The sequence below is a fragment of the Calypte anna genome, chromosome 4B (genome assembly GCF_003957555.1).
Source record: "Calypte anna isolate BGI_N300 chromosome 4B, bCalAnn1_v1.p, whole genome shotgun sequence".
Taxonomy (NCBI): Eukaryota; Metazoa; Chordata; class Aves; order Apodiformes; family Trochilidae; genus Calypte; species Calypte anna.
In genome coordinates, this window is record NC_044249.1 from 22,853,965 (window position 1) to 22,880,401 (window position 26,437).

The 26,437-nt window shown below is 57.8% G+C and overlaps 2 protein-coding genes across 12 annotated transcripts in view; one reads left to right on the forward strand and one right to left on the reverse strand.

Annotated features, from left to right (window-relative positions):
- Nucleotides 1-17,903, reverse strand: part of ZNF638 (zinc finger protein 638) — a 42,337-nt gene extending 24,434 nt beyond the window's left edge. For 6 of the 8 annotated variants that reach the window (XM_030450470.1, XM_030450469.1, XM_030450467.1 and 3 more), the window contains exons 1-2: nucleotides 17,798-17,903; nucleotides 4,722-6,534 (exon numbers count right to left, since the gene is read on the reverse strand). In XM_030450470.1, coding sequence (XP_030306330.1) covers nucleotides 4,722-6,534; nucleotides 17,798-17,892 — 1,908 coding nt within the window. In that variant the 5' untranslated portion in view covers nucleotides 17,893-17,903. Of the gene's footprint in view, nucleotides 1-4,721; nucleotides 6,535-13,546; nucleotides 13,760-17,797 lie in introns of those variants that run through there. The other 2 variants (XM_030450473.1, XM_030450472.1) reach the window with 1 other exon arrangement.
- Nucleotides 17,904-18,852: 949 nt separating this feature from the next.
- On the forward strand, nucleotides 18,853-26,308 carry PAIP2B (poly(A) binding protein interacting protein 2B). 4 transcript variants are annotated; one of them, XM_030450527.1, is made up of 5 exons: nucleotides 18,905-18,923; nucleotides 19,698-19,767; nucleotides 23,480-23,634; nucleotides 24,248-24,424; nucleotides 24,865-25,064. In XM_030450527.1, the coding sequence occupies exons 3-5, from the start codon at nucleotides 23,488-23,490 to the stop codon at nucleotides 24,919-24,921; spliced, it is 381 nt and encodes a 126-aa protein (XP_030306387.1). In that variant the 5' UTR covers nucleotides 18,905-18,923; nucleotides 19,698-19,767; nucleotides 23,480-23,487; the 3' UTR covers nucleotides 24,922-25,064. The 4 variants fall into 4 exon arrangements, with proteins under 4 accessions (XP_030306385.1, XP_030306387.1, XP_030306388.1 ...); XM_030450525.1 differs by lacking the exon at nucleotides 19,698-19,767 and having other exon boundaries at nucleotides 18,853-18,923; nucleotides 24,865-26,308; XM_030450524.1 differs by lacking the exon at nucleotides 18,905-18,923 and having other exon boundaries at nucleotides 19,367-19,767.
- Nucleotides 26,309-26,437: the final 129 nt, after the last annotated feature.

Here is a 26,437-nt window from a genome sequence, read left to right on the forward strand (position 1 = left end):
GGCTGGGAAAGCCCTGAGCACATGCTGGTTTGTAACACAAAGGATGACAAAAGGCCTCCCTGGCAGGATCAGAGCCTCTTGTTTAGTGCCCAAAACGCTGAGCACGCTGGTTAGAGGAGCAGCCTGGGAGGGTTCACTCAAAGCCTGCCAGGCAGAATTAGTGACCAGGACACGGTCAGCTTTGTGCTTGTTGGCAGCAGAGAACACAGCACTGACAGGAGCAGTGCTACAGAGGGGGACAGCAGAGCCACCCCACCCTGTGACACTCCACACACGAAACCCATGGGGTCTGAAGAAAATAAAACACATTTTAGGCACACGACAGAAGCAGATACACTGGATAACCAAGCTCAGAAAGGCACAGGAAGGTTTTACTTACTGTGTTCATAAAAACATTTAACCTGTTGAGACACAGAACACAGCTCAGAACACCCCTTGTGTTAAGTCTCTCTTGTTGAACTATATTTTTTCCCTACTAACTTGGCACTCTTGAGCAATCCTGGTTCTGAGTGCTGCTCATCCAAGTGAAACAGGACAGAGGGCAAAAGGAATGAGCTTGTGGAAAGGAAGGGCAGTTGGGTTTGGAGTCTCCCACTTGCATGGCTCCAAAGGAGGGATGTGCACGGTGTCCATGGGGGACCAGGGACATTTTGCTTCCAGTGTCCTCAGCTACTGCCCCAGTGAGCATCCAGGTGCCTGGCAGGCCTACAAAGACATCCTCCTCCCTAACAAACCCAACATTCTTCTCTTCTTCCACGTCCTCATTATGCCAAAGCCCTCTTGCATTTTGTGCAGGAATCCCAATTAATGCACACTCTTGGACTCCTCAGCCTTCTGCCCCATTCCCCTGTGTCTGGGGAGCCTGTTCCCAGAGACAGATCCTTCCCCCAAAGGATCCCTTCCTGGGGGGGGACAAAAAAGGCCCCGAAGGAGCAGCTGGCAGAGCACGGGGCCTCCAGTCTCCAAACCTCCTCTTCTGCCCCCAGCAGAGACACAACTCCTGCACTGGGGGTTGGTTTCACAGCAAAGCACTGCAGAGAAGAACAGGAGTGAGATGGAGCAGATCCACAGTTTCTCCCTGTATTTCAGCAAAGGCACCCAAAGTGTCAGTGCCTTTGCAGGAAGCCATGAGTCCATCCAACTTCAGACAATCCAAAGCCCAGGGCAGACATCACCCTCTTGCATTTATTCAAACCAGAAAACAAAACTTGTAATCCTTGATGCATCTCATCCCTCATGCTGGCAGCAGTGCAGATCTACTGTTCCAGGAGTGATGTGTGCCTGAGACCACACTGCTCTTCCAGCAGCTACAGCATCTCAGGCTGGAAACAAACCTGCTCTGGGGAATACTTACAGAATGTTTCAGTATGTGGTGGTGGTGTAAATACATCTGAAAGGAGACACCACTGGGGTGAGGTCCCACCTAACTCAGGGCAGGACTGGGCACTCTGCCCTTTACAGATGTTGCAGGACAACTCCACGGATTTCTGAGCCCACTCTGCAGATCCCTGAGTCACCTACTGACAACTCATGTGCCAAATCAACCCTGGACAGCTCAGAAAGCCCACATCCCACACACCTCTTCTTCCAACACACTACAGGGTACTCTGACAAGAGCTCCAGAAACCTTCCTATGAGATCAAAATGAAGCCTGCACATTTCTGATGCTGCTCCAACAACAACAACAAGCTTTCCAGTACATGTTTACCACAAACTACAGTATTTCAGACAGCTCAGAGCCTGCCAGGGGCTGACACCCCAAAGCTGCCCTGCTGACTCTGAGGGCAGCACTGCTCCCACCTCACCTCTCAACCAACATCTCCAACACCACACAACTGAGACTGCTGGAAGCATCATCCAGGCTCCTGCCACCTCCTGCTGAAGATCCAAGGCACAGTTTTGGTGGGAAGAGAAATCCTGAAGGGCTGGAATATTCCTGACATTCAGCCCTGGGCTGTCACAAGCTGGTGCTGCAGCTGCTCTCTTGCCATGGATCACTGCACACAAGGATTATTCACATGCCTGACAAAAAGAAAAGTGTCAAAAGCTTAAAACAAAACTTTCCATGGACATTCCTGAGAGCGAGGCCATGCAGGTGCAGGACTGGGACTTCTGAACAGTGTATTAGCAAAAAACCCACCTTCAAACATGCAGAAATAGTTCTGTAGAAAGAAGGATGTGTTCAGATTACAGAAGAAGCAGGAAATACATTTCCTTGCTCAGCTGCATGCCACTCAAAACAGAGCTCTCTCTCTCTGGGTGTCCTGCAGGCACCTCAAGGCCATCTCCAGCTTTGATTCCATCAGAACTCAGTAATTAACCAAGTTAGATCCTTAAGAAAGACCCAGAGGGAGACGTGATGGGGTTGGCTCTGGAGAACACCAGCTGCTGCATCTTTCAGTCCAAGGCAAAGCTCAGCCAGTGTTTCGAGCAGCTACAGACAAGCTGAGGCTGAGGAACACAGAAATCCAGCTCAGATGATGAAGTTTCAGCCACAAATGGTCACTGCAGCTCCAGCCTGTAGGAGCAGGAGTCAGGTCTCACCTCCAGCTGTAGCTCTGTCATTTTAATAAATTATCACCAGGTAGGACACTTGATTTCTCTTCTCACAGGCAACACAGCTTCTGCTTCAAGCTTGGCAAGGAAAGGAATCCCAGCCCAGTCTGTCCTGGAGCACAGGGATGGATTAAAAAAGCCTCCAGAAAAGGACAGCTCATCCCCCTGGATAATCTGAGCCTGAAACCCTTTGCTTCAGCATCACTGGAACTTTTGTTCTTCAGATATCCAGCATCTTCCAGAGCTGGATGAAGAGAAGCTTTTCCTCATTTGCTGTCTTCCATGCTCTGCACCTCTCCTTGCTTCCCGTTGGCTTTCCAGAGGCACCTGTTGATAACACAGCCCTCTTCATTCCTCCACTTCTTCCACCTTAGCCCTAACTTGGTTATTTGTCAACCATCACATGGCAACCACATCTACACTGTGTGAAACAACCACTTCCTAGCAGCAGTCACACTGCTTCCCCAGCCCTCCTCCTCTCAAACCTCTGGGTGCTGTCTGGGCTTCCTCCACAACACTCACCATAACTCTAAAGAAAAAAAAACCCAAACTGCAAATCTTGGGCATCTCTACCCACACAACTCAAAGACAACCACTTTATTTGTGAGACCAAACTGTAAAACCCAAAGTGAGAGGAGTTCTTCACGTGTTAGAATTCACAAACACACACGACTGGCATTTCTTAACACAAAGTTGTTTGGGTTGTTGTTTTTTTTTGCAGGGGAAAAAAAGCAAAACTCTACCTCTTCTTGGTTATTTTGCAACACTGCTGTCTAACCACAGCTTGCCCCATGAGCTCTCCTACCAGTCTGAGCTGCCCCCACAGCAGCACGTGCACGTTAAGGAAAAAAATGCTTTTCAGAAGAGAATTCATCTGTGCCAGAGCTAGAGGCAGCTGTGACAGGGAGAACAGGCTGTGTAGCAGCAGTGGGGTCAGGATGTCACAGTGCCACCAGGGAAAGAAGTTACAAGCTTCCATCTCCCCCCAAAGCTTGCTAATTTGCCAAGAAGTATTTCTAGTAAAAACATTTGCTCTGTTTTCCCAAGAACCAGCGAGCAACTGCACCCCCCACACCTCAGACTCCACTCTTCCCAAGTGCTTCCTCCATTTATCCACACAAACCCCATTTCTGCCCTGTTGCACTGCACAGGGTTTTATTTTCAATTCCACCTTCCCTTCTCAGTTCTCCAGTCAGCCCAAGCAGCTGCACTTCCCCCTGGCCTGTGGTCAGAGAAGTTGACCATTGATTTCTGCCATCTGCCCTGCTCACTGCCTCTCCTCATGCCCAGCACAGACAGGGCCTCAGCAAGCTCCCTGCCTGCTGCCAACCTGACAAAGAGCACCCCCAGACCTGTCAAGGGCTGCTTGGATTTGAGCTGAAATTCTAAAATTTCAACACCTGAGACTAACAAGGAATCATTTTTTTTTTTTTTTTTAATTAAGTTCTGCTGTAATGTGACATCTCAAGCCTGGGCCTTTCAAGACAAATCCACAGCTTGCAGAATGCTTTTCTCTCTCTCTCCCAGTATCCACCAGTTCTTTCCTCTTCTTCCTTCCAGAGCTGGAACTGTTACGTGCTTCAGGGCTGGAAGCTGGGTCAGATGAATGGAAGCATTCTGTGTGTGTCCAGAGCTGGTCTCCAGGCTCTGGAACAGTCAATGTCACACAGACCACAGTTGGAAGATTAAAATTTTGCAGATAAATAGTCTGCTTTGTTTTAACAGAGACTCTGCAGGAGGGAATGGAGGGGGGTGTTGTATACACCAACATTCCATCACCCTCCTGGGGTTCAGCACACAATTTTTGCAGACATTTGAGTCACCCAGATGACATCAGGATTTTACCCCACTGATAAAGGGGTTTTGTTTTACCACTGGAAACCCATCGCAGAAGATACAGCTTTAATATTAAAAATAATAATAATAATGATAGTAAGTCAATGTGCATGGCAACTCTGAAATGCAATTTGGAACAGAAGAGGCTGTGCAGCAGTTACAATAATTCACTAGCACTGTGTCTAGCAGTTTGCAACCTGTGTGTCAGCACCCAGGCTGGCGACCAGCAACAGTTCACTTAAGGCACAGGAAAGAATTAGTTGATAAAACAGGGCAGCAGGGAAGCTGGCGAGGACAAGTTTAGGCAATAATCTGTGAAAGCCACTCACCTTCATATGAGTGCATTCAATGTTACACAGAGAACACATATGTGGGAATATTCTTGGAGATGTGGCATAGTAGTCATTCATCATTGAGGGAGTGGGTAATCGTTTTGTCTTCTGGGAATCAGGCTGGAGGAAGGCAGGAAGCCACGACGCTTTCACAATCCCAAAAGGAGATTTAATGGGCCCCTCAGCCTTTGGCTGGAAGGGCTTCTGTCCTGGGGCCGGGGCGCTGGGGGGGGTGGGCTGGCTGCTCCCAGCCTCCTGCTGGAGCCTTTCGTGCTGGCTCACGCTGACCAGGAGCTCAGGTGTGAAAGGTGGCTGGGTTATCGGCGGCATCACGTGCTGGGTCATCGACTGCTGGACAAAAGTCAGCATGACAGGGGCCAGCATGGGTGCCAGAGGGGTGATCATCGGTGGCATCATCGGCGGCATGACGGGCGGGACCGCGGGCTGAGACACGGGAGGCAACACGGGTGGCATCACGGGTGGCATGGCAGGCTGGGACACGGGTGGCATCATAGGTGGCATGACCGGCGGGACCGCGGGCTGGGAGACCGGGGGCACCATCGGGGGTGGCATCACCGGCAGCACTGCGGGCTGGGAGACCGGGGGCACCATCGGGGGTGGCATCACCGGCGGGACCGCGGGCTGGGCGATGGAGGTGACCACGGTGAGTCCAGCGGGGGCCACACACAACCCAGACACCTTGCCCGGGGCCTCAGCCGGAAAAAAGGGCGGAGTACTTGAGGAATCGTTCTGGAACCCCGTCGGCTTTATTAGCTCTTCAACTGGGAACACTGGGTTGCACTGGGTGGAGGACGGGACGGCGATGGACACGTTCTGCTCCCGTTGGAAGTCTTCCCTCTTCTCCCCGCCGGGGGCTTCGGGATTGTAGCCGCGTGCTTCCAGAGGCTCTGCAGGCAGCACCTTGGGGCTGTACCCGTGCACTTCCAGGGGATCCTCAGTGTAGCCATACTTGCTGGCGTGCCCGTAATCGATCACTTTGCTCTTGACCCCTGCGCCGCTCGCCCCGCTGCCCAGCGCCTCCTCTGCCCGGCCGGCAGCGTGCGGGCGAGCCGAGGAATGGCCCATCTTCCGCATCCGGATTTCCCTCAGGATGAGGGGCATGTTCTCGGGTGTTAACTGTTCATCTGGGTAGCGACTCAGCTCCTCCAGGTCTTCATTGGACAGCCCAAAGCTGGCGAGGATGCTGGAGGCGCTCTCTGGCGTGTAGCGGTTCTGGGAGGGGGGGTTCTGCTCCGAGCCCCGTGCCGGCGCCGGTGGCTTCTGTCCGCTGGTCACGGCCGGGCGGGGGTTTCCATCCCAGCAGCTGGGGCGAGGCTCTCCCTTCTGCTCCTGGTGGTGGTTTGTCTTCTCCTTTACCTGCCTGGGGTCGGCCCTGTGCAGAGTTACCCGCACGTTTATCCTCTGTGAACCCGTCCACTGAAAGGTGTCCTGTCCCGAAAACCGTGGCGGTGCTCCCTGAGGCGTTCCAGAGGCAGGTTTTCTCTGGAGACCTCCCGCACCTCCTCCCGGAAAGGATCCCGGAGGCTTTGTGCCTGATGGATTAGGTCCTCTCGGCCTCTGAGGTAAAGTTCCTCTGGGGCTAAACATGGTGCTTTTCAGCAATGCCTGGTTGAACCAAGCATTAGGAGGTGCGGAACTGCTGGTGACAAGGGAGGTCAACTGCTGAAGAGCCAACTGGGTCTTAATTTGTGCAAGCTGTAAAGGAGGAGGGCCCAACAGAAATGGGCTCGCAATGCCAAGGTTCAAGGAATTCACAAGTGGTGCGAAACTTTCCAAGAATAACACAAAGCTGAAAGTTAAAAGACAAGTATTAGATTGTTTTATCTTTTCACCGACTTTACGCGGTGGGTTCTATAACCGGTGAGAACAACAACCCGAGCCACAAAACATCGTTTTCCTGACAGTTTAAATGGTACTTGGGGATTCAATAGTTCTGCTGAACAAACCCATTCTCCTTCACTGCAGAAAACCTTAAACGCAGCAAACGGGTACCAGGAAATTAAGTCAGGGAGCTTTACCCTGCAGGATCAGCGCCGCAGGTGACACACCTGGCGATGGCACTCTTCCAACAGCATTTCCTAAAGCTTGACATTTCAGTTCTTAACAACACCATTTGGGTTTATTTACAATTAGAGCTCTTTTAGGAGCAGTAAATCAAAGCATTAAAACCCCCTCCACACGGTTGCAAGGCTGGGCTGGTCAAGTGAAATGATGATGCAGGGAGAAGCTGGATGGCGAATCAGCTGGGAACTGGTCTGGAGTCAGCCCAGCTTTCAGGAGGTCACTCCCAGAACCACTCTCAGGGGTGAACTACAACACCCTGAAAGTATTCATGGGGTGTGACAACATTTGAATTCTGTGGCCAGAGGCTTTCCAGCACCCAGATTATAAAGGCAAGATCTCAACAAGCTGTAAACATGTAAAACCCTAGAGAGGCTGAAACCAGCCAGGTACAGGCAGAAGGAAGCACAATGGCAATGGGAGCCACCACCTTTTATTTTGGCTGAAAGCTGAGAACTCAGCCCTGGAAGGCAATAAAAGAAGGTACAGTACAGGCAGAGTAAGACAAAGTGACACTCACACTGACAAAAAATGGAACAGTTTTGGCATGGTGTTCTTGTAGCAGGCTCAAAGCAAGGCATGTCCAGCACAGGCAGAAGGATCCCAAGGAGTTCTCATCCCACCCCTGGTCAGTCTGCCCTCTCTCCAGCCCAGACAACCTGCTGGTTCCACTCCTCTGGCAGAAGGGAGGAGGTCAGTGAGTGTTACAGCAGATTTCCACTAAGCAGAACAACAGCAGGGCTGGCACAGCTCTGCTTCTGCAGGGCTGAGGTTCCCATCTCACCAGCACTAACTCCACCACAGCTTTTGTTCTCAAATCCCACTTTAAGTTGCCTCCAAATGAAACTCTGATAAGCAACTGGAGGTGATCTCCTCTTTGCCATCTGTAAGGAGTGAAGTTCTGAAGCCTGAGAACCCCAGCTCAATGAATAAGAACTCCAGGCAGCTGCAGCCCGGGAGAGGTGACCCATGGACAAGCTGCAGGAGCCTCAGATTTTTCAGCTGAACTCCTGGAACTTGTTGCTATCAGTATATTGAACATTCTTTTTAGGTTCTACTCCCAATTATTTAACAAATTACAGACCCAGGTCAGGCCAGGGAGAAACAGCAGCTGCAGAACATTTAACTGTACCTCTTCCCCACTACAAGAACACACTGCAGAAAAGCTTCTCACCAGAAACCAAGCCCACAGCTCTCAGCCAGGACTCCTTACCCAACATCCCTCACCCCTCCACAAATTAAAATCAGATTTAAATGGAACTTCCCTGGAACTCCCATCACTGAAGGGCTAAAAAGAACCAAAACAACTTCTTGGCATGTTGATTTGGAAAGGAGTTGGAGAGTGAAGGGTCCCAAAGCCACCCATCACACCACCAAGTATGAGTATATCAACAGAGGACACTGAAAATAACCCATTTAAAAGCAAAGCAGATTCAATCTCTTTTGCTTTTCAGTGAGTATTCTGAACTACACTTGAGGCTAACTTCCTCCCACTTTGTTTTAGCAACAGTACTCCAACAGAAGGAAGCAACATCTTGCATTTTGGGTATTAAAAGCAGAAAAACAGCTTTCCTGAAGCAGCTCAGACGTCCAACATCCTGTGTTCAACAGTAACCCAAGCCCTTGCTCCAGACAGGGCTACAGATGGAGGCATGTTCTCCAAAGTCCTGAAACTTCCTTCAGTAAACAGGCTGGATGCTGTAATGTCTTCTGTCAGAGATGTTGATAAAGAACAGAGTTTTCTCTGGAGCAACAGACAAGATCTGTTCACATCATCCACGGTCAGACTGGAGCTGATGTTCAGGACCAACCAAGCAGCCCCAGAAGCAGATCTCTGGGCCTCACAGCAGAGCTGCTGGCTCAGCCACTGGGAGGCCCCCATCACACCCAACCTCTTCAAGTGAAGAGCTGAAGCACCAACATTTAAACCTTCCCTGGGTCAGGAAAATGTAAGAAGAGATTGTAAGGATTCCTGTCCCAAAGTGGAACTCCCAGGCACTCCCTCACTGCAGTTAGGTGCAGAAATGACAGGTCAGTGACCTGTGACTCTCAGCTCATGCAAGCACTCACAGCTCCAGCACAAAGGAATTCCAAGCCCAGGTCCTACACAAGGTCCCCAGTGCCTCTGGAGCCCACCTGTGGGACCTTCCCTCAGGCCCAAGAAAATGCAAATACATATGAGCACACCCAAGGCATTTGTTTCCTCCTCCCCAGCCCTACCTACATCTGAAGTTGTAAACAGCTCAGCCAATTCCAGCTGCATTCCTCCCCGTGGTGGAAGCCCTGGGCTCAGCTTCTCTCCTGATATCCCCTCAAGAGCTGCAGAGCAGACATGGAGCCTTTATCAGCTGGGTCTTGTGACTGACCTTTCCAAAGGAAAGGCTGGAAATGACAGCTGAAAGATAAAGTGATGCCAAGACCAAGGAAACAATGGCCTGGATGTTTGAAGCTGAGATGCTCACCTTCCTCTCCAGAAGCAGCTTTGTTTGGGGTGTGTCTGGGAGCCTCTAGGCTGCTTTTCCTGGTGTGGGGACCTCCTGAGCAGGCTGGGGAGCAGTGACCAAAGCACCTGGCTGGGCCTTCACTGCAAGCCCATGAGGAACATCCCCAAAGGAATGGAATCCCCAAAGCCCACTGTGCTCACCTGACTCCTGGAAAAGGTCAGTGCTGAAAGTCAGTCCTTGAAATTAACATTTCAAGAGTATTCCAGAAAAGCCAAGTGAGACCATTCCTGCTTTCTCTTCTTCAGTCCATGTCCTGAAGTGTCCTTCATGTCCTCAAGTGCCACCTCTGCACTTTTAAAGTGGGTTGGAACTCTGACTGACCTTTAAGGTCTCTTCCATCCCAAACCATTCTATGACCCTAGAGTGCCAAGCTGCCCAATCTGCAGAGCTAAATGAAAGGTTCTGGCTGGCTGCTCCCCCACTGGAGGGCCCCAACCTGTGCCCATGTGGGGAGTACAGGAGGGCCTGGCACCTTCCCTGCCTCCAGGTGACAGCCCAAAAAGGTTTGGAGCCTCTCTCCCTGTAGCCTTCCTCCCACTCCAGAGGCCCAGCTGCTCGTGTTCCCAGGATCTACCTGCACAGCTCTGGCCAGGCTGCAGAGAAACCTGCTGGAGCTGGAAGGAAAGCTGCTCTGGTGGTGTCTGTAGAGAACTTAAAAATAGCTGAGGGGTGGGGATTACAGGCAGGGAGAGAGCAGTCCATAGGAAAAACACCAACTGGGAATGGTAAAAAAAATCCTGGACAAAAAGCAAACCAGGAAGGGGGTGTTGAGGGATGGGTGACAGCAGCCTAAGAACACTGAGAAGCCCACCTAACCCCCTAACCATCAGGGGGATGCCAACATTGCTGACAGCTCACTGAAAAGCTGCAGCAAGGTTCTGTCTCACTGGGGTACAGGAACCAAGAGCCCAGAGCAGTGAGCAGAGGCAGACTGGAACTGAAGAGGAGATGTCCTGCCTGGGCAAAAAGGACAACGCAGCCCTGGCAGGAAGATGCCAAGTCCAAGCTCCTGGAGTCCAAGGGGAAAGAAGATGGCAGCTGTATCTTGACCTGTCCCAGTGGGCAGCTGTCTCACCAACACAAACACCTCTCAGTCAGCACTGCCACCCAAAAACCAACCACAAACCAAAGAGAAGGCTCAGGACACAGGTTTGGGCAGGAGATCCCTCACAGGAATGTGGAAGCTGCTCCCTCTGGTCCCAGGAGGAAAGTTCAGCTGTAGATCCAGTCTCACACAGCCCCTGAAAGGATTCTTTTCTGCTGGTTTCTCTATAAATGGTGCAGAATTTTCTGGATCCATCCTAATGACAGAGCACATCTCTGGAGAGCTGTCCAGCTGGCTGCAGACCATCTCCACACTTCCCTCAGGTAGCAGACAAGGTGCTCCTCTTTGCCACCAGGGTCTACAGATGATCCTGGAGGTGCAGACTGATCCTGGAGGCTCTGGTTCAGCCCCAGGGTCTGTCCCTTCGTGCTGTTCTCAGATCCAAGCTCCCTCCAGCTCCTGGGAAGCTGACAGGGATTCTGAGGCCAAGTCCCCTGGGCTTTTTCCAGCAGAGCCCAGGCACCCCCTCCTCAGGTGCTCCTCCAATCCAGCAGGATTCCATCTTGCTCAGACAAACACTCCCAGTATCCAGAGCCCGAGGAGGTGGCAGAGTGCAGGGGGACACAGTTGTTGCCATCACAAGCAAGTAGCAGACAAAAATCATAACCAGGTTCACAGGATCCACTGCTGGGAAGGCTTCTGACACCAGGGTAGTCCAAAAACCACAACAGATCCCTCCAGTGCCTGGAAGCTGCCTCCTGCCCCCTCACTGAGCTCCAGAACACCCCCAGAGCTGCTCTCTCACACCCACTCCCACCCCACAGGAGAAAAGTAAGTCTAAAAGTGAGAAAAAAGCTTAGGTTAAGATAAAAGCAACCTAATAGGTGAAGGAAAGAGGGGAAAACATTTTTTTACACAAGGCAATTATTACTCACCCCCTCCCCCAGGCAGAGCAGTGCCCAGGCAGGCTCCAAGCAACAGCCACCTGGGAAGCCAAACTCACCCTTTTCTTCTTCCTCTCCCCCCGTTTCTCCCCCTGAGCAGAACATTCCATGGCATGGGAAATCCCTTTAGCCCATCCAGGGCAGAGCTGTGCCTCCTCCCAACCTCTTGTCTGCTCCCCAGGGTGCAGGGGGAAAGCCTTGACACTGTACCCCCTGTTCAGCACCAGCCAAAACACCCACAACCCCAAAACACAGCCCTCTTTAACTCCATCTCAGCACCACAGTGCTCTGGGAGAGCCCCAAAATTCCCCATTCCACTCAGGGGGTGCAGTGCCTCAAGTTCATATACTGACAGCAAACCAGCAGAAGTATCTCAGCAATACTGCAAACCAGAGGGAAAAGGGCATTTCTGCACCTTGATGGGATGGAAGCTGCAGGAAGGGGCTGGGCTTCTGCAGCAGAACAAATCCTGCACTCTTGTTCCATAAACACATTCATGTGCATGCCCCTGAGAACACCCCAGACTAAGAGCTAACACTAATGCCTAAAATTCACTAAAAAAACCTCAACCAAACCACCTAAATTCCACTCAGAATACTTAACTCGATGGCAAAGAAATAAGAGCAGATTTCCTTTACCTTCCCAGAAAACAAGGTTTCAGTGTTCCTCCCCTTCCCCAGCAGAAGGGCTCCCTGCTGGGCAAGGGCTGCCAGGAGCAGGGGGAGCTGCCCCCAGCCCAGCCCCCAGAGCAAAATTCTGGGGCAAGGGAAGACCCAGCAGAGAGTTTTGTAAACTCCTGGATCCCCTCCCTCGGAAAAACCTCCCTCAGTTTGCATCAGCTGCTGGAGAAGAGGAGCTCAGGCTGGTCCCTCGTGTCCCCCACCCTCCCAGCAGGATTCTTCTGTCAACATTTGAAATCATAAAACAATGCAACCCAAGATACTCCTTGTCCTTGAAGAGTGCCTTCTCACCAGGGACAATCCTTATCTCACTTGCATACCCACCCTCCTGAAGGCCTCACAACAGAGTTAAAATGTAATATTCTAGATGCCTAGTGAGTGATTACATCCCAGAGAGCATCCCCCAGAACTGAACAGGCATTTCAGCATCAGCTCTGGGCTAGGAACCAGGATGGATCGTTACTTTTAAAAAATAAACAACATTTTAATTAGCTATTTAAATACTTCTAAAACAATCCTACAGAAAACAAGTGAAAGCCCCAGCCTGGCTCACATCACTGTATGAAAATAACTGCAACTCAACAAAAACCCTGAGCCAGCTGTGTGTGTGTCAGCTGCAAAAAGGAACAGATTTCCACGTCAGGTGGGTCAGAACAATCAACCTGATCATGCTCAGGTACAAATACACTGGAGGGAAAGGAATTTCTGTTGGTATTTTGGTTGCTTTGAACAATTCTGATCAATTGCTACCTTCTCTGCAGTTAAGAAACCCAGTCACAAAGAGAAGAAACGGGAAAGTTACCTTTTTTAACCCCATCACACGAGTACGAGGTGCCAGAAGACCAAAGCCCTGAGGTCTCCAAGGAGAGGGTGATGAAAAGCAACCCCTCTGGCTACCCAGTGAGGAGCACTGCCTCCAACAGCCCATTTTAAAGCCAAAACCACTACTCCCAAACTGCCAGATAGCTTTGTTTCAGCGTAATGAGCTTAATTTGTGGATCTAATCAAAGGTCTGAGCTTCCGCAGCTGGAGAGGGCCAGAACCGGAGGGCAAGCGGTGCCTGCCCTCCCCTCACACACGTGGAGGAGCCGGGATTGACCCAACCCCAGTGTTACTCCCCAGCTGCAGGGTGCTCAGGGCCTGCCGGAGGGCCGAGCCCCGGGGCTGCCGTGCAGACAAACCCCCGGCCCTGCTCCCCACCGCGGGGGGATTCCCCCCCTTTACACCCTGTACAGAAACGCACCCCCTGCCCACTGCCAGGCTGCTCCGGACCCCCCTCTGCCCGACACAGCCCGGGGCTCGCTCAGTAGCAGCAAAATAAAGAAAGAAAAGGGGCGGCAGGCGCTCGCCCAACCGCAGCGCCCGGGCCCGGGGCTGCACGGAGCGGAACGGCGGCAGCCGGGAAAGGCAGGGGGCCAGGCCTCCGTCCGGCGGGGGTGAGAACGGGGCCAGGCCCCGGGGAGGCTGCCGGGGAGGGCCGGGGGCGGGCGGTCTCCCCGCCGCCATTTTGTGCGTCCCCTCACAGCCCCCCCTGCGCCACAGCGGCTCAGGGGCGCCCGGCTCCTACCTCCGCCGGGCAGCGCCGAGCCTCGCCGCTCCCAACCGCTTTTCTCTCGAGCTCCCTGCCGCTTATCTTCCCGGCTCCGTCGAACCGGGCCCAGCCGAACCGAACCGCACGGAACCGAACCGAACCGCGCCGGGCCTGCCCGCTGGCAGCGGCCGCGTCTCTGCTGCCCTGAGGCGGGCGGCAACCGCCCTGCGCATGCGCACGGAGCCGCGGGGGGGCTGAGCAGCGCGCGTGTGCAGAGCGGCCCGCGCGGCGTCACGCTGCGGAGCATGCTGGGAGAGCTCTCCGCTATATAAGTGCTGCCGGAGGAAGGCGTTCCCTCAGAGTGGGTGGGAGGGCGGCGGGAGGGGAGAGGAGCTGTGCTGCGCCTCAGCCACCACAGCGTCTGTCTGAGGGGTGCTGGCCTGGCTTTCTGCTTATTGTAGCTCCTCTTCTCTCTCTTGCACCTCCTGTACCTCTCATAGAATGGTTACTACTGAAAAAACCTTTAAAGGTCACCTTGATCCCCCCCTCCTGCCCTGGGACACCTCACAGCTTGCTCCCTCCCTGCAGCCCCGAGCTGAGGCTCCCGTGCTCCGCCTCATCCCGCAGCAGCTCTGGTGTGAGGGTCCCAGCCCTGCCTGCCCCACTCCAGTGTGATCCCCACATCCCCCTCCTCTGCCCGCCAGACCCCTCAGCACCATCCCCAGCTCCTCAGGCGGTTCTCCCCGTACAGGACCCTGTTTCTCCACCCTCAGCTGAAGGGGTTGATCCCCAGGGCTCGGTTCCTGGGGGCTTGGAGGGAAACCAGCGGCTGCCCCACTTTTCCAGTGGAAACCAGTATGGGAGATGGGGCTGCTGACTCAGGGGCTGTCCACGCTGCTGGTGGGAACGGCGCTTGCTTTGCCTGGCACCTCCCAAGAAGCTCCCAGCCCTGGGGTGTACTGAGTCACTGTCCCCAAACACAGCTTGTACACCATGGGCTGTGGCACTGGTGCTGACCCGAGAAGGACCCAAATGGTTCCTGTGGGGTTGGGTGGGCTGAACACGATGGACACAGCACCCTGGGGTCAGCAGGGCAGGGAGCACCCCCTGTGCTGGGCACTGCTGAGGCTGCACCCCCAATCCTGGGGTCAGTCTGGGGGCAGAAGGAGGAGACTGAGGGCTGGAGTGTGTCCAGAGAAGGGAATGGAGCTGGGGAAGGGGCTGGAGAACTTGTGAGGGCCCTGGGGGTGCTGATCCTGGAGCAGAGGAGGCTGAGGGGAGACCTTGGGGCTCTCTGCAACCCCCTGAGAGGAGGTTGGAGCCAGGGGGGGTCGGGCTCTGCTCCCCAGGAACAGGGGATGGGACAAGAGGAACTTTGGGCACAACTCAAGTTGTGCCAGGGGAGGTTTAGGTTGGAGCTGGGGACAATTTCTGCCTGGAAAGGGTTGTCAGGGCCTGGCCCAGGCTGCCCAGGGCAGGGCTGGAGTCCCCATCATCCCTGGAGGGGTTTCAGAGCCTGGGGATGTGGGGATGAGGGACATGGGGTGGGGATGAGGGACATGGGGTGGGGATGGGGGACATGGGGTGGGGATGGGGGACATGGGGTGGGGATGGGGGACATGGGGTGGGGGTGTCCATGCTGGGGTTGTGTTTGGGGTTGTACTGGGTGATCCTAAGAGGTCTTTTCCGAGGATTCCACTGCAGAGTCAGCCCCAGATTCCCCTGCTGAGCCCCCGGGTGCCCTGTGTGGGGTGGAGCACATCTCAGAGCTGCTACCCATGGCACCCACCGAGTGTCCCTGCTGCCCTTCCAGCTCTGCTGCTGCTTTGAAGTCTCCTGGGGTTTGTTGCTCTGCTCCTCTTTGAGGTCCCGCAGACGCTCAGCATCCACCCAGCCAAAAAAAAACTGAGTCACTGGGGCTGGACTGGGGACAAAGGTGGGGCTGGCACAGACACTGCTTGCTGCTCGGCTCCAGCCCTGCTTTGGGTCCTCTCCAGCACATGGAAACTCTTAACAACCCCTCAAAGTTCAGGTTTCCACAGCTTGGCTTTTGAAACCTGCTCCCAGCTCCTACCCCGTGACTTGCTGCAGAGCTCAACGTGTTCAGCAGAGCCTCAGCCAGAGCCAGGGCAGGGACGTGGGATGGGGGATTGGGATGTGGGATTGGGATGGGGGACATGGGATGGGGGATTTGGGATGGGGACGTGGGGCTCTCCCATTCCATCTCCTTCCAGGTGTCTGCTGCCTCTCTGCTGAACTCCCCCCCTCAGGGTGCTGCTGGGTGCCCACAGCCCTGGGCTGAACATGGCCTCAGGCTCTGGGCCCTCTGCTCTTGGGAAGGGTTTTGGTTGTTTTTAACCCTAAACCCGGGGTGCTGAGGAGCCCCTAAAGTCCCAGCCTGGATATTTAAACCCTGGGCAAAAGACCTGACAGCTCCTCAGGGTGCTTGCCAACCCCAAACTCTCTTTGTCTCCCAGCTGTGCTCCTTGGGATCCACCCAAGAGAAGGTCCTGACCAGCAACACCCCCCTGCCAGACACCAGGAGGACGTGGGGCTGGCCGGGAGCCCACAAGGAGCTTCCCGGGAATCCTCCCTTTCCCCCTTGGACTTCCAGGAAGATCTTTTACCCCTCCCCTCACTTCCCACCTGGCTCTGAGGAGCAGGAGTGGGATGGAGGAGAGAAGGGGAAGTGTGGGGACACAGCAGGGGCCACATGTCCCTTTTGGGGACACAGCAGAGACCTCATGTCCCTTTTGGGGACACAGCAGAGGCCCCACATCCCTTTTGGGGACACAGCAGGGGCCCCGTGTCCCTTTTGGGGACACAGCAGGGGCACAGAGGCCCCGTGTCCCTTTTGGGGACACAGCAGGGGCCCCGTGCCCCTTCTGGGGATGCAGCAGGGGCCCCACATCCCTTTTGGGGACACAGCGGGGTCACAGAGGCCCCGTGTCCCTTTTGGGGACACAGCAGGGGGACAGAGGCCCCGTGTCCCTTCTGGGGACACAGCAGAGACCTCATGTCCCTTTTGGGGACACAGCAGGGGCCCCGTGTCCCTTTTGGGGACACAGCAGGGAACGCATGGCCCCGTGTCCCTTTTGGGGACGCAGCATGGACCCCACATCCCTTTTGGGGACACAGCAGGGGCCGCACATCCCTTTTGGGGACACAGCAGGGGCCCCGTGTCCCTTTTGGGGACACAGCAGGGGGACAGGCAGCCCGTTGTCCTTGTCCCCATGTCCAGGGGTTATTTTTATCCCCTCTGGTGACACAACCCCATACAAGGAGCCTCCAGCCACCCCCAGGAGAGGCGATTTGTCCCCGAGGTGCCACATTTCATAGCGAGGGGGTGGGATTGTCACCTGCTCCCCTTACACCCCTGGAGATCCCGCTGGCCTCTTGGGGACACCTTGTGATGTTTTTGTCATCCTTGTCACCTCCCCCCTGCCCCCCCATCCCTTATCTCTCAGCTCCCCCCAGATTAGCACCTGGAGCCCAGCAGATCCCAGGGATGAGGCCACAGGGACAGGAATAACTTCCCACTGCAGACACCAGTGACACCAGTGGGACCCTGGTGGCCGTGGGGCCGGTGTCCCCAGCCAGATGTTGGGGTGAGGGACATGGAGGGGAGGGGGGGACACACCCGAGCTCTGGGTTCCCCACACACCTTGTCCCCCAGCCCACGGGGGGGTGGCTTGGTGGGACGTCACCCGTGGGGCAGGAGCCCAGGGACACCCCGGACACGGGGGGCAGAGGCACCGGGACTTTGGGGGGTCCCATCCCACCCCAGATGAGGGGCTCACCCCAGGGGGGGTCCCTGCACCAAGCAGCTCCCCCCAAACCCCCTCACCCTGATGGGGACCCCCTGGCCAGGGGCACCGGGACACCCCCACACCCTTCTGACACCCCCCCCTTATTTTAGGACCCCCCCAGCTCAGACCTCATCCCAGTACAGACAGGGGGGCCACGAGTCCCACCTCCCCCCCGGGTGTGACCCCCAATTTGGGGTCTGCAGGGGGACCCCCGGGGGTCTATGGGGTACCTCGGGGGGCAGACACTGCAGGGACCCTCCAGGGGGGGCTGCGGGGACCTCTGGGGGCTGTGGGGACCCCCGGGGGGCTGCGGGGACCCCCGGACACAGAGGGGTCTCCGGGGGGGGCTGCGGAGACCCACGGCAGCTTTGGGGACCCCCCCGGAACCTTTGGGTACCCGCGGGGGGGGCTCTGGAGATCCCCTGGGGCTTTGGGGACCCCCGGGGGGCAGCGGGCCCCCCCGAACCGCGGCACTCACCGTCTGAGCGGGTCGAGGGGCTGGGGGCCGGGGGCGGGGGGGCACTGGGGACCCCGTTTTCGGGGCGCGGAGCCCCCGCCGCCTCCCGCCGGCATCTCGGGGGTGCGACCGGCGCGGTCCCGGCTCGGTTCTGGCCCCCGGCCCGGAATCGTCACGGGGGGAGCGGCCGCCGGGCACCGGCACCGGGGGAGGTGGGGAAGGGGTGGGGGGATCCTCGGGGGCGGCACCACCGGGGGGTGCAGGGAGGGGAGGGGGCTCCCGGGGGTGTAGGGTTGGCTGCCCCCCCGAAACTGGGTCCCCTCCCCAAATGACACCCCCCCCCAGCTCCCCCCCTTCCCCAGGTGCCCCCCAACACCGGAGGGGAGCAACTGCACCCCCGGGGTGCTCCCCCCACCCTGGGGTGAGGGGCTGGAGCCCCCCGAGTGCCCCCCAACATTTGGGGGTGGGGTTGGGACCCCCTCCCCAGGTCCCCCCATTGCGGGTGTAGGGGCTGCAGCCCCCCCAGGACCCCCAACCCCGGGGGGGCAGTGTTGGGGGGGGTGAGGGGGGGGGGGCAGTGTTGGGGGGGGATGGGGGGGCAGTGTTGGGGGGGGCAGTGTTGGGGTCCCCCCCCTTCCCCCCCAAGCCACGCGCCCGCCACGTGACACCCGCCCCCCCGTGGGAAGCCCCGCCCCCTCGCTGTATTTACAGGAAGCCGCCAATCAGCGCCTCTCTAACACCGCCCGCTGAGGGCCCCCCCGCGCTGTTTGTAACGCCTCTCCCCATTGGGCTTCGCGCCCGCCAATCAGAACGCCGGCTCGGGGGGGCGCGGCGACGCCCGTATTTACAACGCTCTCGGCCACGCCCACCCCTCTGCGCGCCCCACGTGGGGGACGCGTGCCCCCAGCCAATCCGCTCCCTCGGCGCTCACCAATCCGGCGGCGGGAGGGGCGGAGCCTCCCACCTGGAGAGGGCGGGACTAAGGACAAGATTGGCGGCCGGACGAGCGAATAGCCACGCGTTCGTTTTCCCCGTCGCTCAATCAGGCTGCGAGGTGGGCGGGGACTCTCGGAGCCGCTGTCCAATGGGGTGTCTGCGTGCCGTGAGGGGGGGTCCGGCGGAGCGGCACCGGCCCGGCCCGGCGCAGGTAACGGGGGGCGCGGGGGGGTCCGGAGCCGCCCCGGGGCTGTGTCCCCCATGGACCCCCCCGGCCCCGGCACCCCAAGGGGCTTGGGGGGCGAGCGTCGGGGGCAGCGGGTCCGGCGGGACCGGGCCGGCTGCAGGCCCGGTAGGCCGGGCCCCGCTCGGGGGTCCCGGTGGTCCCGGTGGTCCCGGTGGTCCCGGTGGTCCCGGTGCCGGCAGCGCCTCGCACCTCCGCCCCGACACCACGCGGTGTGACAGCTCTCGGCTCGCTGCCAGCCGGGAGGCTCCGGGGTCCTCAGCGTGCGGAGGAGCTGCGGGCTCTGCGTTCCCCCCCCCCCTCCCCGGTGCTGCCCCGGAACAGCCCCCGGGCCCGGCCCGGCTCCCGCTGCCCCTGGGGAGGGGGCTCGGGGATCGTGTCCCGGCCCCGCTGCCCGGCGATGCGGGAGGGCAGGCGGTGAGCAGCCGTGAGGCGGGGGGCAGCCGGGCTGCTCCCTCCGAACCTGCTCGGAACCGCCGGCCCGGAGCACATCGCGGGGGGGCACGGGGGTCCCGTGGGCTGCCACGGTCCCGGCGGGACCCCCGTCCCCACGGCACGGCGTGTGTTCCCCGGCTCTGCCGTTCCCCCCAAACCCGTCCCGCCGGGACGCGGGGGTGTCCGGGGCTCCCCCCAGCCCAGCGGTGCCCCCGGCGGGGCAGAGGGACGCGGCCGGGCTCGGGGTGGCACGGCTGGCTCCTGCCCTGTGCCCTGCGGATGTTTTGTTACGTGCTGGCTGGTCAGGTTTCCCAGGCGTGCAGGGACAAGCCGGGGGTTGCAGCAGCAGCAGCAGCAGCAGCAGTGTCCTGGGCAGGTAGGAAAGGTTCTGTCTGGGTCCCAGGGGTGGCAGCGGCGGGAGAGCTGCGGGCAGAGCTCCCCCAGCAACCTCCCTCTGCTCTCCTTGTCCCTCTCCTTGTCCCTCTCCTTGTCCCTCTCCTTGTCCCTCTCCTTGTCCCTCTCCTTGTCCCTCTCCTTGTCCCTCTCCTTGTCCCTCTCCTTCTCCCTCTCCTTCTCCCTCTCCTTGTCCCTCTCCTTGTCCCTCTCCTTGTCCCTCTCCTTCTCCCTCTCCTTCTCCCTCTCCTTGTCCCTCTCCTTGTCCCTCTCCTTGTCCCTCTCCTTCTCCCTCTCCTTCTCCCTCTCCTTCTCCCTCTCCTTCTCCCTCTCCTTCTCCCTCTCCTTCTCCCTCTCCTTCTCCCTCTCTCTCTCTCCTTGGGCTCCTGGTAGCTGGGGACACAAACACCTCCGAGGAGCTGGCATGGGAAACATCCACGGGTGGGAAACACCCCGAGGTCGGGTGGGTTTCTGCAGGGGGTGTGCTGAGGACACAGCCCTCTGTCTGTCTGGAGAAGGGAAGGTGTTCCCCGGGATCCTGCTGGAATCTGGTCTGGGTCAGGCTGTGCCTGCAGGACGCTGCTCTCCTCCTCCTAACTTCCAGCTCCTGATCCCGGCACTCGGCAGCGGGGCAGGGAGGGGAGCAGAGCAGAGCAGAGCAGAGCAGGCTTGTTCCTCAGCCCTGGGGACACACAGACACCTCGGGAACTCGGCAGCAGCGTGAGGACAGCTCCTGTCCCCCCCGCTGTCATCGCTGCCCCCTGGGTGTCACCCCCTGCTTGTTGTCACCCTGAAGCCCTGGTGGCTGGCAGGCAGCTGCCTGGCCTCTGCCGTGCTGACAGGAGGGATTCCAGCAGCTTTTGGGGGGGTCTGGAGAAGCGGGGGGTGTGCTGAGCCCCTGGGCAGCTGTCCCACCGGGGGGATGGAGCTGAGCTCCCAAAATAAAAGGGTCTGAGGAGCTCCTGCTGCCTCCCAGCCAGAGCTGGAGGGGAAGAGGCTGCTGCTGGGGGCTGCTGGCTGCCCTCTGTTGAAGTCTTTAAAATGTTTTGGGTTTGTTTTGGTTTTTAATGAAGAAATGAGAAGTTTTGGCTCCTGCCTGGTCCGCCCCCCCCTCCCAGCCTCCATCCTGGGGGGCAGCAGGACCCGGGGTGGGTTGGGGTCTGTGCAGTGGGGTCTGGGGTTATCAGCAGCTCAGGGCTGGGGGGGAATGTAAAATCAAGGGTTTGAAGCAGGTTTTCTTTGGGGGGCAGCGGGGCTGAGGGGGCTCTGAGAGTCCCAGGGCAGGGGGGAGAGGGGAGGGATCTGGTGGCTCTGGGTTGGGTGCTGGGGGGAGGTTGTGATGGGGTTAAAGTAGCGTGGGGGGGATTATCCCCCCCAGGGAAGGGGCTGCAGGGCCCGGGCAGCTGCAGGCACAAAGCTCCATCCACACCTGACACCCACGGACACGGGGGGAAGGGGCAGGGGAAGCCCAGCAGAACCTGAGAGGTGCAGCCCTGAGCCGGGCCAATTAAAGTCCTGTAATTAGCGAGCAGGGGAAGTCCCTGGAGCCGCTCAGCGTCGGGAGAGCAAAACCTGAACCGCCGGGAGAATGGGAGGGAAGGTGGTGAAAAACTAGTAATAATAATAATAATAATAATAATAATAATAATAATAAAAGAACACTTGAAAGGCGTTGGGGTGGTGGTAGAGCTTGGGCTGGGGCTGCAGGAGGAGAGGAGGCAGCAGGGCCATGGGGCAGCTGGCAGAGCTCTGGGAACATCCAGAGGGAAAACCCCAGAGAGGTGGAAGGAATTTATCTGTGATGGCTGCGAGGAGGAGGAGGAGGAAGGGGAAGGGGAGCTGGAGCTGAGACACAGGGGGAATCTTGTCCCTTTTGTCCCTCGGGTGGCAGTGTCAGGGGTTGGGAGGGACCCCTGGGGAGCCCCCCGAGCAGGGACCCTCCAGGGGCTGCTCATCCCCCCGGGCTGGGGGAAGAACCCCGGGGTTTGGTTGTGTGAGAGGTTGGGATCTGAGAAACCCAAAGGGAGCTCTGGGCTGAGGGACTGAACCAGCAGAGTGCCCAGGAGGGACCGGGAAATGCTTCCCGAGGAAAAGCCATGGGAGAGGAGAGGGAGGAGGAGGAGAGGAGAGGAGAGGAGAGGAGAGGAGAGGAGAGGAGAGGAGAGGAGAGGAGAGGAGAGGAGAGGAGAGGAGAGGAGAGGAGAGGAGAGGAGAGGAGAGGAGAGGAGAGGAGAGGAGAGGAGAGGAGAGGAGAGGAGAGGAGAGGAGAGGAGAGGAGAGGAGAGGAGAGGAGAGGAGAGGAGAGGAGAGGAGAGGAGAGGGAGAGGAGAGGGAGAGGAGAGGAGAGGAGAGGGAGAGGAGAGGAAGGGGAAGGAGAGAGAGAGCAGAGGGAGAGCAGAAGCCCCGAGCAGGCTCAGGAGGTGTTTTTCCTGGGCTGGTTTGCTCCGGGTGGGTTTTCCAGCAAACCCAACGATTCCCAGAGCTATTTATAGAGAGCTCAACCTCCATCCCAGCCAAAAGCTCCGAGGTTTTGGCTCCGGGAGGGTGAGCAGGACCAGATGTCCCAGCCTGGAGCCAAACCTGGAGCTCTGCTCAGCTCCTTAACCCTTTGGGGGTCGAGGGGAGGAACCTGGGGGTGGGTGGGGGGACACGGGAACCACGAGTGGGGGTGCCAAGGCGGCTTCTGCCTCCTGGGGGCTCCTCAGTCCTGGGGTGCTGTGCTCTGCATTCTGCTCCTCTCACTCCCCTCTCTCTGCCTCATCCCCCCCAGGGGTCACCACCCCCTTTCCCCCCACCCATGGGTGCTGCCTGCTGCATCCCCACCTCCTCAGAGCCCTTCCACGAGGTTTCTGCCCTCCTGGCATCTGAGATCCCCAGTGGGCACAGAAGGATCTCACTCCTGCTCCACTTTGGGATTCCTCCTGCCCGGGCTGGGGGGCTGAGAGGCACAGAAATCCTGGGAATTCTTCCAAAAACGGGGGTTCCTCTGTTCCATCAGCTTCTGGGGGGGTGGTGCCACGTTTGGTGCCTCTCAGCTGGGGTGGGGAGGTTCACTTCATCTAGGGAATTTTCCAGGAGAAAGGAGAAACAGACCCAAGAAGTTTTGGTTACCAGGGAGCAGGTACTCACATTTTTCATCCCCCCCAGTGCCACCTTTCAGAACCACCCAGCTCCTCAGCACCAGCCAGGCTGAGGGGTCCCACCACCACTTCTGCTTTGCCTCCTTCCCCCCTAAAAAAAAATAAACAACTTAATCCCTGCTGCTTCAAAAACCTCAAACCCCCCTGGGAATAATTCAGCATTTAGGGGCAGGAAGTGACCTGCTCCTGTGGTGCTGCTGTTCTTGGGGTGTTCTGGGGCAGATTTAACAGGAATGGGACTGAGGGATGGGATTTGGGGTGTCCTGGTGCCTTTCCCAGTCCTCTCTGTGGCTTCTCCGTGCTCTGGGTGCAGACCCAGGGTGTTCAGGGTGTCCCTGGGGGGGTTGGTGGCAGTGGCAGTGCCAGGGAGGTGTTGTGCTGCTTCCAGCACCTCCCAGGGCAGGAGGAGTGGGGAACAGCTCTGAGGCTTCCAAACATCAGGAGGTGCTGGGAGGCTGAGGTGTCCCCATCAGCCACCTCCCTCTGGGGGCTGGCGTGGGGCAGGGGACACGGGGGGGTCCCCAGCAGGTCCCTCAGCCCCTCGTTTGTCCCCAGAGTCAGTAATGATGAATGGCTCTGACCTCACCAGCACCACGGCCTCCAGTCCCAAATCCAAAGAGGACCAAGTTGGGAATGGGCACGATGAGAAGGAGAACAACCCCTTTGCTGAGTACATGTGGATGGAGAACGAGGAGGACTTCAACAGGCAGGTGAGGCAGGAGGGAATGGGCATCCCCAGGGATGGGGGGAATGGGCATCCCCAGGGATGGGAGGGAATGGGCATCCCCAGGGATGGGAGGGAATGGGCATCCCCAGGGATGGGAGTGCTGGGAGGTGCACAGAGCTCCAGGCTGGCTGCAGCCCTGGGCTGGGCAGGGCAGGACCCCAGGGTGGCCACTGTCACCTGCAGGGCTGAGCCACCACTCCAGGGATGGTTTGTTTTTTTTCAAATACCTGTTTTTGTGTGCTTGTAGCCTCCAGGACAGCCTCTGGAAGCCCAGGGGAGGAGAGCTCATGGCAGAAGGGGTTTTCCCCTGGCCAGAGCCAGTTCCTCAGGCTGGTGCTGAGCAGGTCTCTGAGGCTGCAGAGCATCCCTGTGTTCCCTGCACCCCAGCCCTGCCCGTGCCCCCCCTCTGGTGTCAGCTCCCAGGCTGAGCCCCCTGCCCAGGAGGTGACTTCGCTCCTGAGATCTCCTGGGGCTGGGGGATTGGGATCTGGTGGAAATCTCTCCCATTTCTGGGGCACGGGTTGGGAACTCTTCCCCAGGCACCTGGCAAAGCCCAGGGATTGCTCCTGGGACCTGATGGGGGGGTGTTTGGGCAGGTGGAGGAGGAGCTGCAGGAGCAGGAGTTTCTGGACCGCTGCTTCCAGGAGATGCTGGAGGAAGAGGACCAGGACTGGTTCATCCCATCCCGGGACCTGCCCCAGGGCATGGGGCAGCTGCAGCAGCAGCTCAACGGGCTCTCCCTCGCTGATGGACACGGTTCTGAGGACATTCTGGTAAGGAAGGACCCTGGAGATGGTGCTGCCAGGTCTGGAGAGGAGCAGAGGCCCCTCCTGGGCAGGGGGGTTATCCTGGGGGGCAGTTCTGACTGGCAGGGGGGTGTGGGTGCATTTGGGGGTATTTTTTGGGAGGATATTTGATGGTCCTGAAAACAAAAGGATCCAGAATTTGCTCCTCAGAAGCTGTGGGATGGGGATCACTTGGATGGGAGCTGGGCTCAGGTCCTGGAGCAAGCTGGGACCCAGCTGTGCTGGAGCAAGAGGTGGAGAGAGCAGAATTTCCTGGGTTTTCCCCCCAAGAAACCCAGCCTGGGAGTAAACCCTTCCAAGCTGTCCTTGTCACAGCAGGGCAGACACTGAACCCCACTCTGGGGGCTCCTTTGGGGTGGGCTCTGAGGGACCTCCCCCCCTCTGCCCCTTCCCCTCTTCTCTTCCAGAGCAAAAGCAACCTGAACCCGGATGCCAAGGAGTTTGTGCCTGGTGTGAAGTACTGAGGGGGGGCTGTGGAGAGACTGTGTCCCCTCTGGGGATGGTGGTGGGGGCTTGGAGGGGGCACCAGCCCCCAGCTGGACTCTGCACCCTGCTGGAGCTGCTGCAATCTGGCTCTGTGCTTCAAGTTCCTTTTTCTCTCTTTTTTTTTTTTTTTCCTTTTTTTTTTTGTGTTGTTTTTTTTTTTTTTATTTCTTCTTTTTTTTTTTTTGTCCCCTTTTTTCTTGTCGTTTTGGGTTGGTTTGGGTTGTTTTGGTTTTATCTTTTTTTTTTTTTTTGGCAGCTTTTTTTGCTCCCTAGGACTCACAGCCCTCAGGTCAGGCCTGGAGCCCAGCACCCCCCTGTCCCCCTCCTTGCTTCCCAGGTCCCTTTCCATGCCTGCTTCCAACCTGCTAGAGGCAAAATCATCTTTTCTTGTTGAAGTAGAAGGTGTAGAGATCATCCCCCCCCTGCTCTCCTGCTCCCCCCAGCCCGGGCCAGGAGCCTTGGTGGCTTCCCTGGTGTCCCTCAGACAGGATTCCTGCTCTCCAGGGAAGCTGAAGTCTCACAGGAGTGCAACCCCCCCTGCTCATCAGGAACCCCAACGCTTCCCTGCTGGTGGTGGGAGCTCCTGGGGGTGCCCTGACCCCCCAGCCAGCACCCAGGGGAAGGGATGCTGCTCCCAGCAGTTCTCCAGCACCAGGAGCTGCAGCTCTTGGGGTGGCTGCTCCTTCCTTTTCCCATTGAAATAAATCCAGGAAAAGTGCTCAGAGCCCCTCCTCGGGCAGGGGGGGGGGGGACCTGGGCTCCAGGAGCCTCCCTTGGGTGAGGGGAGCTGTGCTGAGCGGGTGTCCTGGGGTGCAGTGGTTCTTGGGGACCTTTGGGAGGATCTGGTTGGGCTCTGGCTCCCCAAAGCTCTGTCCTGGTGTTCCCATCCCTGCCAGGGATCCCCAGGGAGCAGCAGCAGCTCCTGGGGGGTTGTGCAGCCCCCACACAGCTCCTGGCTCTCACAGCTTCCAAGGGGTGAGTTCCTGCTCATCCCTGCAATCCTTCCAGCATTCCCTTGGATTCACCCGGAGCAGGGGGGGCAGATCCCGGGGATGCTGCTGGCAGCACAGCACAGCACAGCCCGGGGGCTGCAGCTCCCCCCGGGGTTATTGGACCACAAACATCCCTGACTGCCCCCCCAGAACTGCAGCACAAAGCCCCAGCCCCCTCCTGGGACTGCAGCATCCGGGGGGATCCTCCCCAATTCCTGACCCATCCCGGGGTCCCCTCCAGCTCCTCTGAGCTCGGGCTGTGCCCGGGGCTGTGCAGGATTTCCCCCCCCCTCCCTTTCTTTGGTTTCTATTTGATTTCTTACACCTCCCCCACCCAAAAAAAAAAAAAAAGAAAAACAAACCCCAAACCAACCCCCCCAACCCCCGGAGGTGCTGGAAATTTCAGACACTGCGTTATTAAAAAATAAAACTTTTTTGGGAACTGAGCCCTCCCTCCTGCTTTGTTTCACTGCAGCCAAGCTCAGGGGCAGCTCCTGGAGCT

What these genes read in the sequence shown, in the direction of transcription:
- PAIP2B (XM_030450524.1), top strand. Translation starts at nt 19,671, where the DNA reads ATGTTTTGTTACGTGCTGGCTGGTCAGGTTTCCCAGGCGTGCAGGGAC. An exon ending in AGCAGCAGTGTCCTGGGCAG is followed by an intron (nt 19,768 to 23,479) that starts GTAGGAAAGGTT and finishes GTTTGTCCCCAG; the next exon opens with AGTCAGTAATGATGAATGGC. An exon ending in ACGGTTCTGAGGACATTCTG is followed by an intron (nt 24,425 to 24,864) that starts GTAAGGAAGGAC and finishes CTTCTCTTCCAG; the next exon opens with AGCAAAAGCAACCTGAACCC.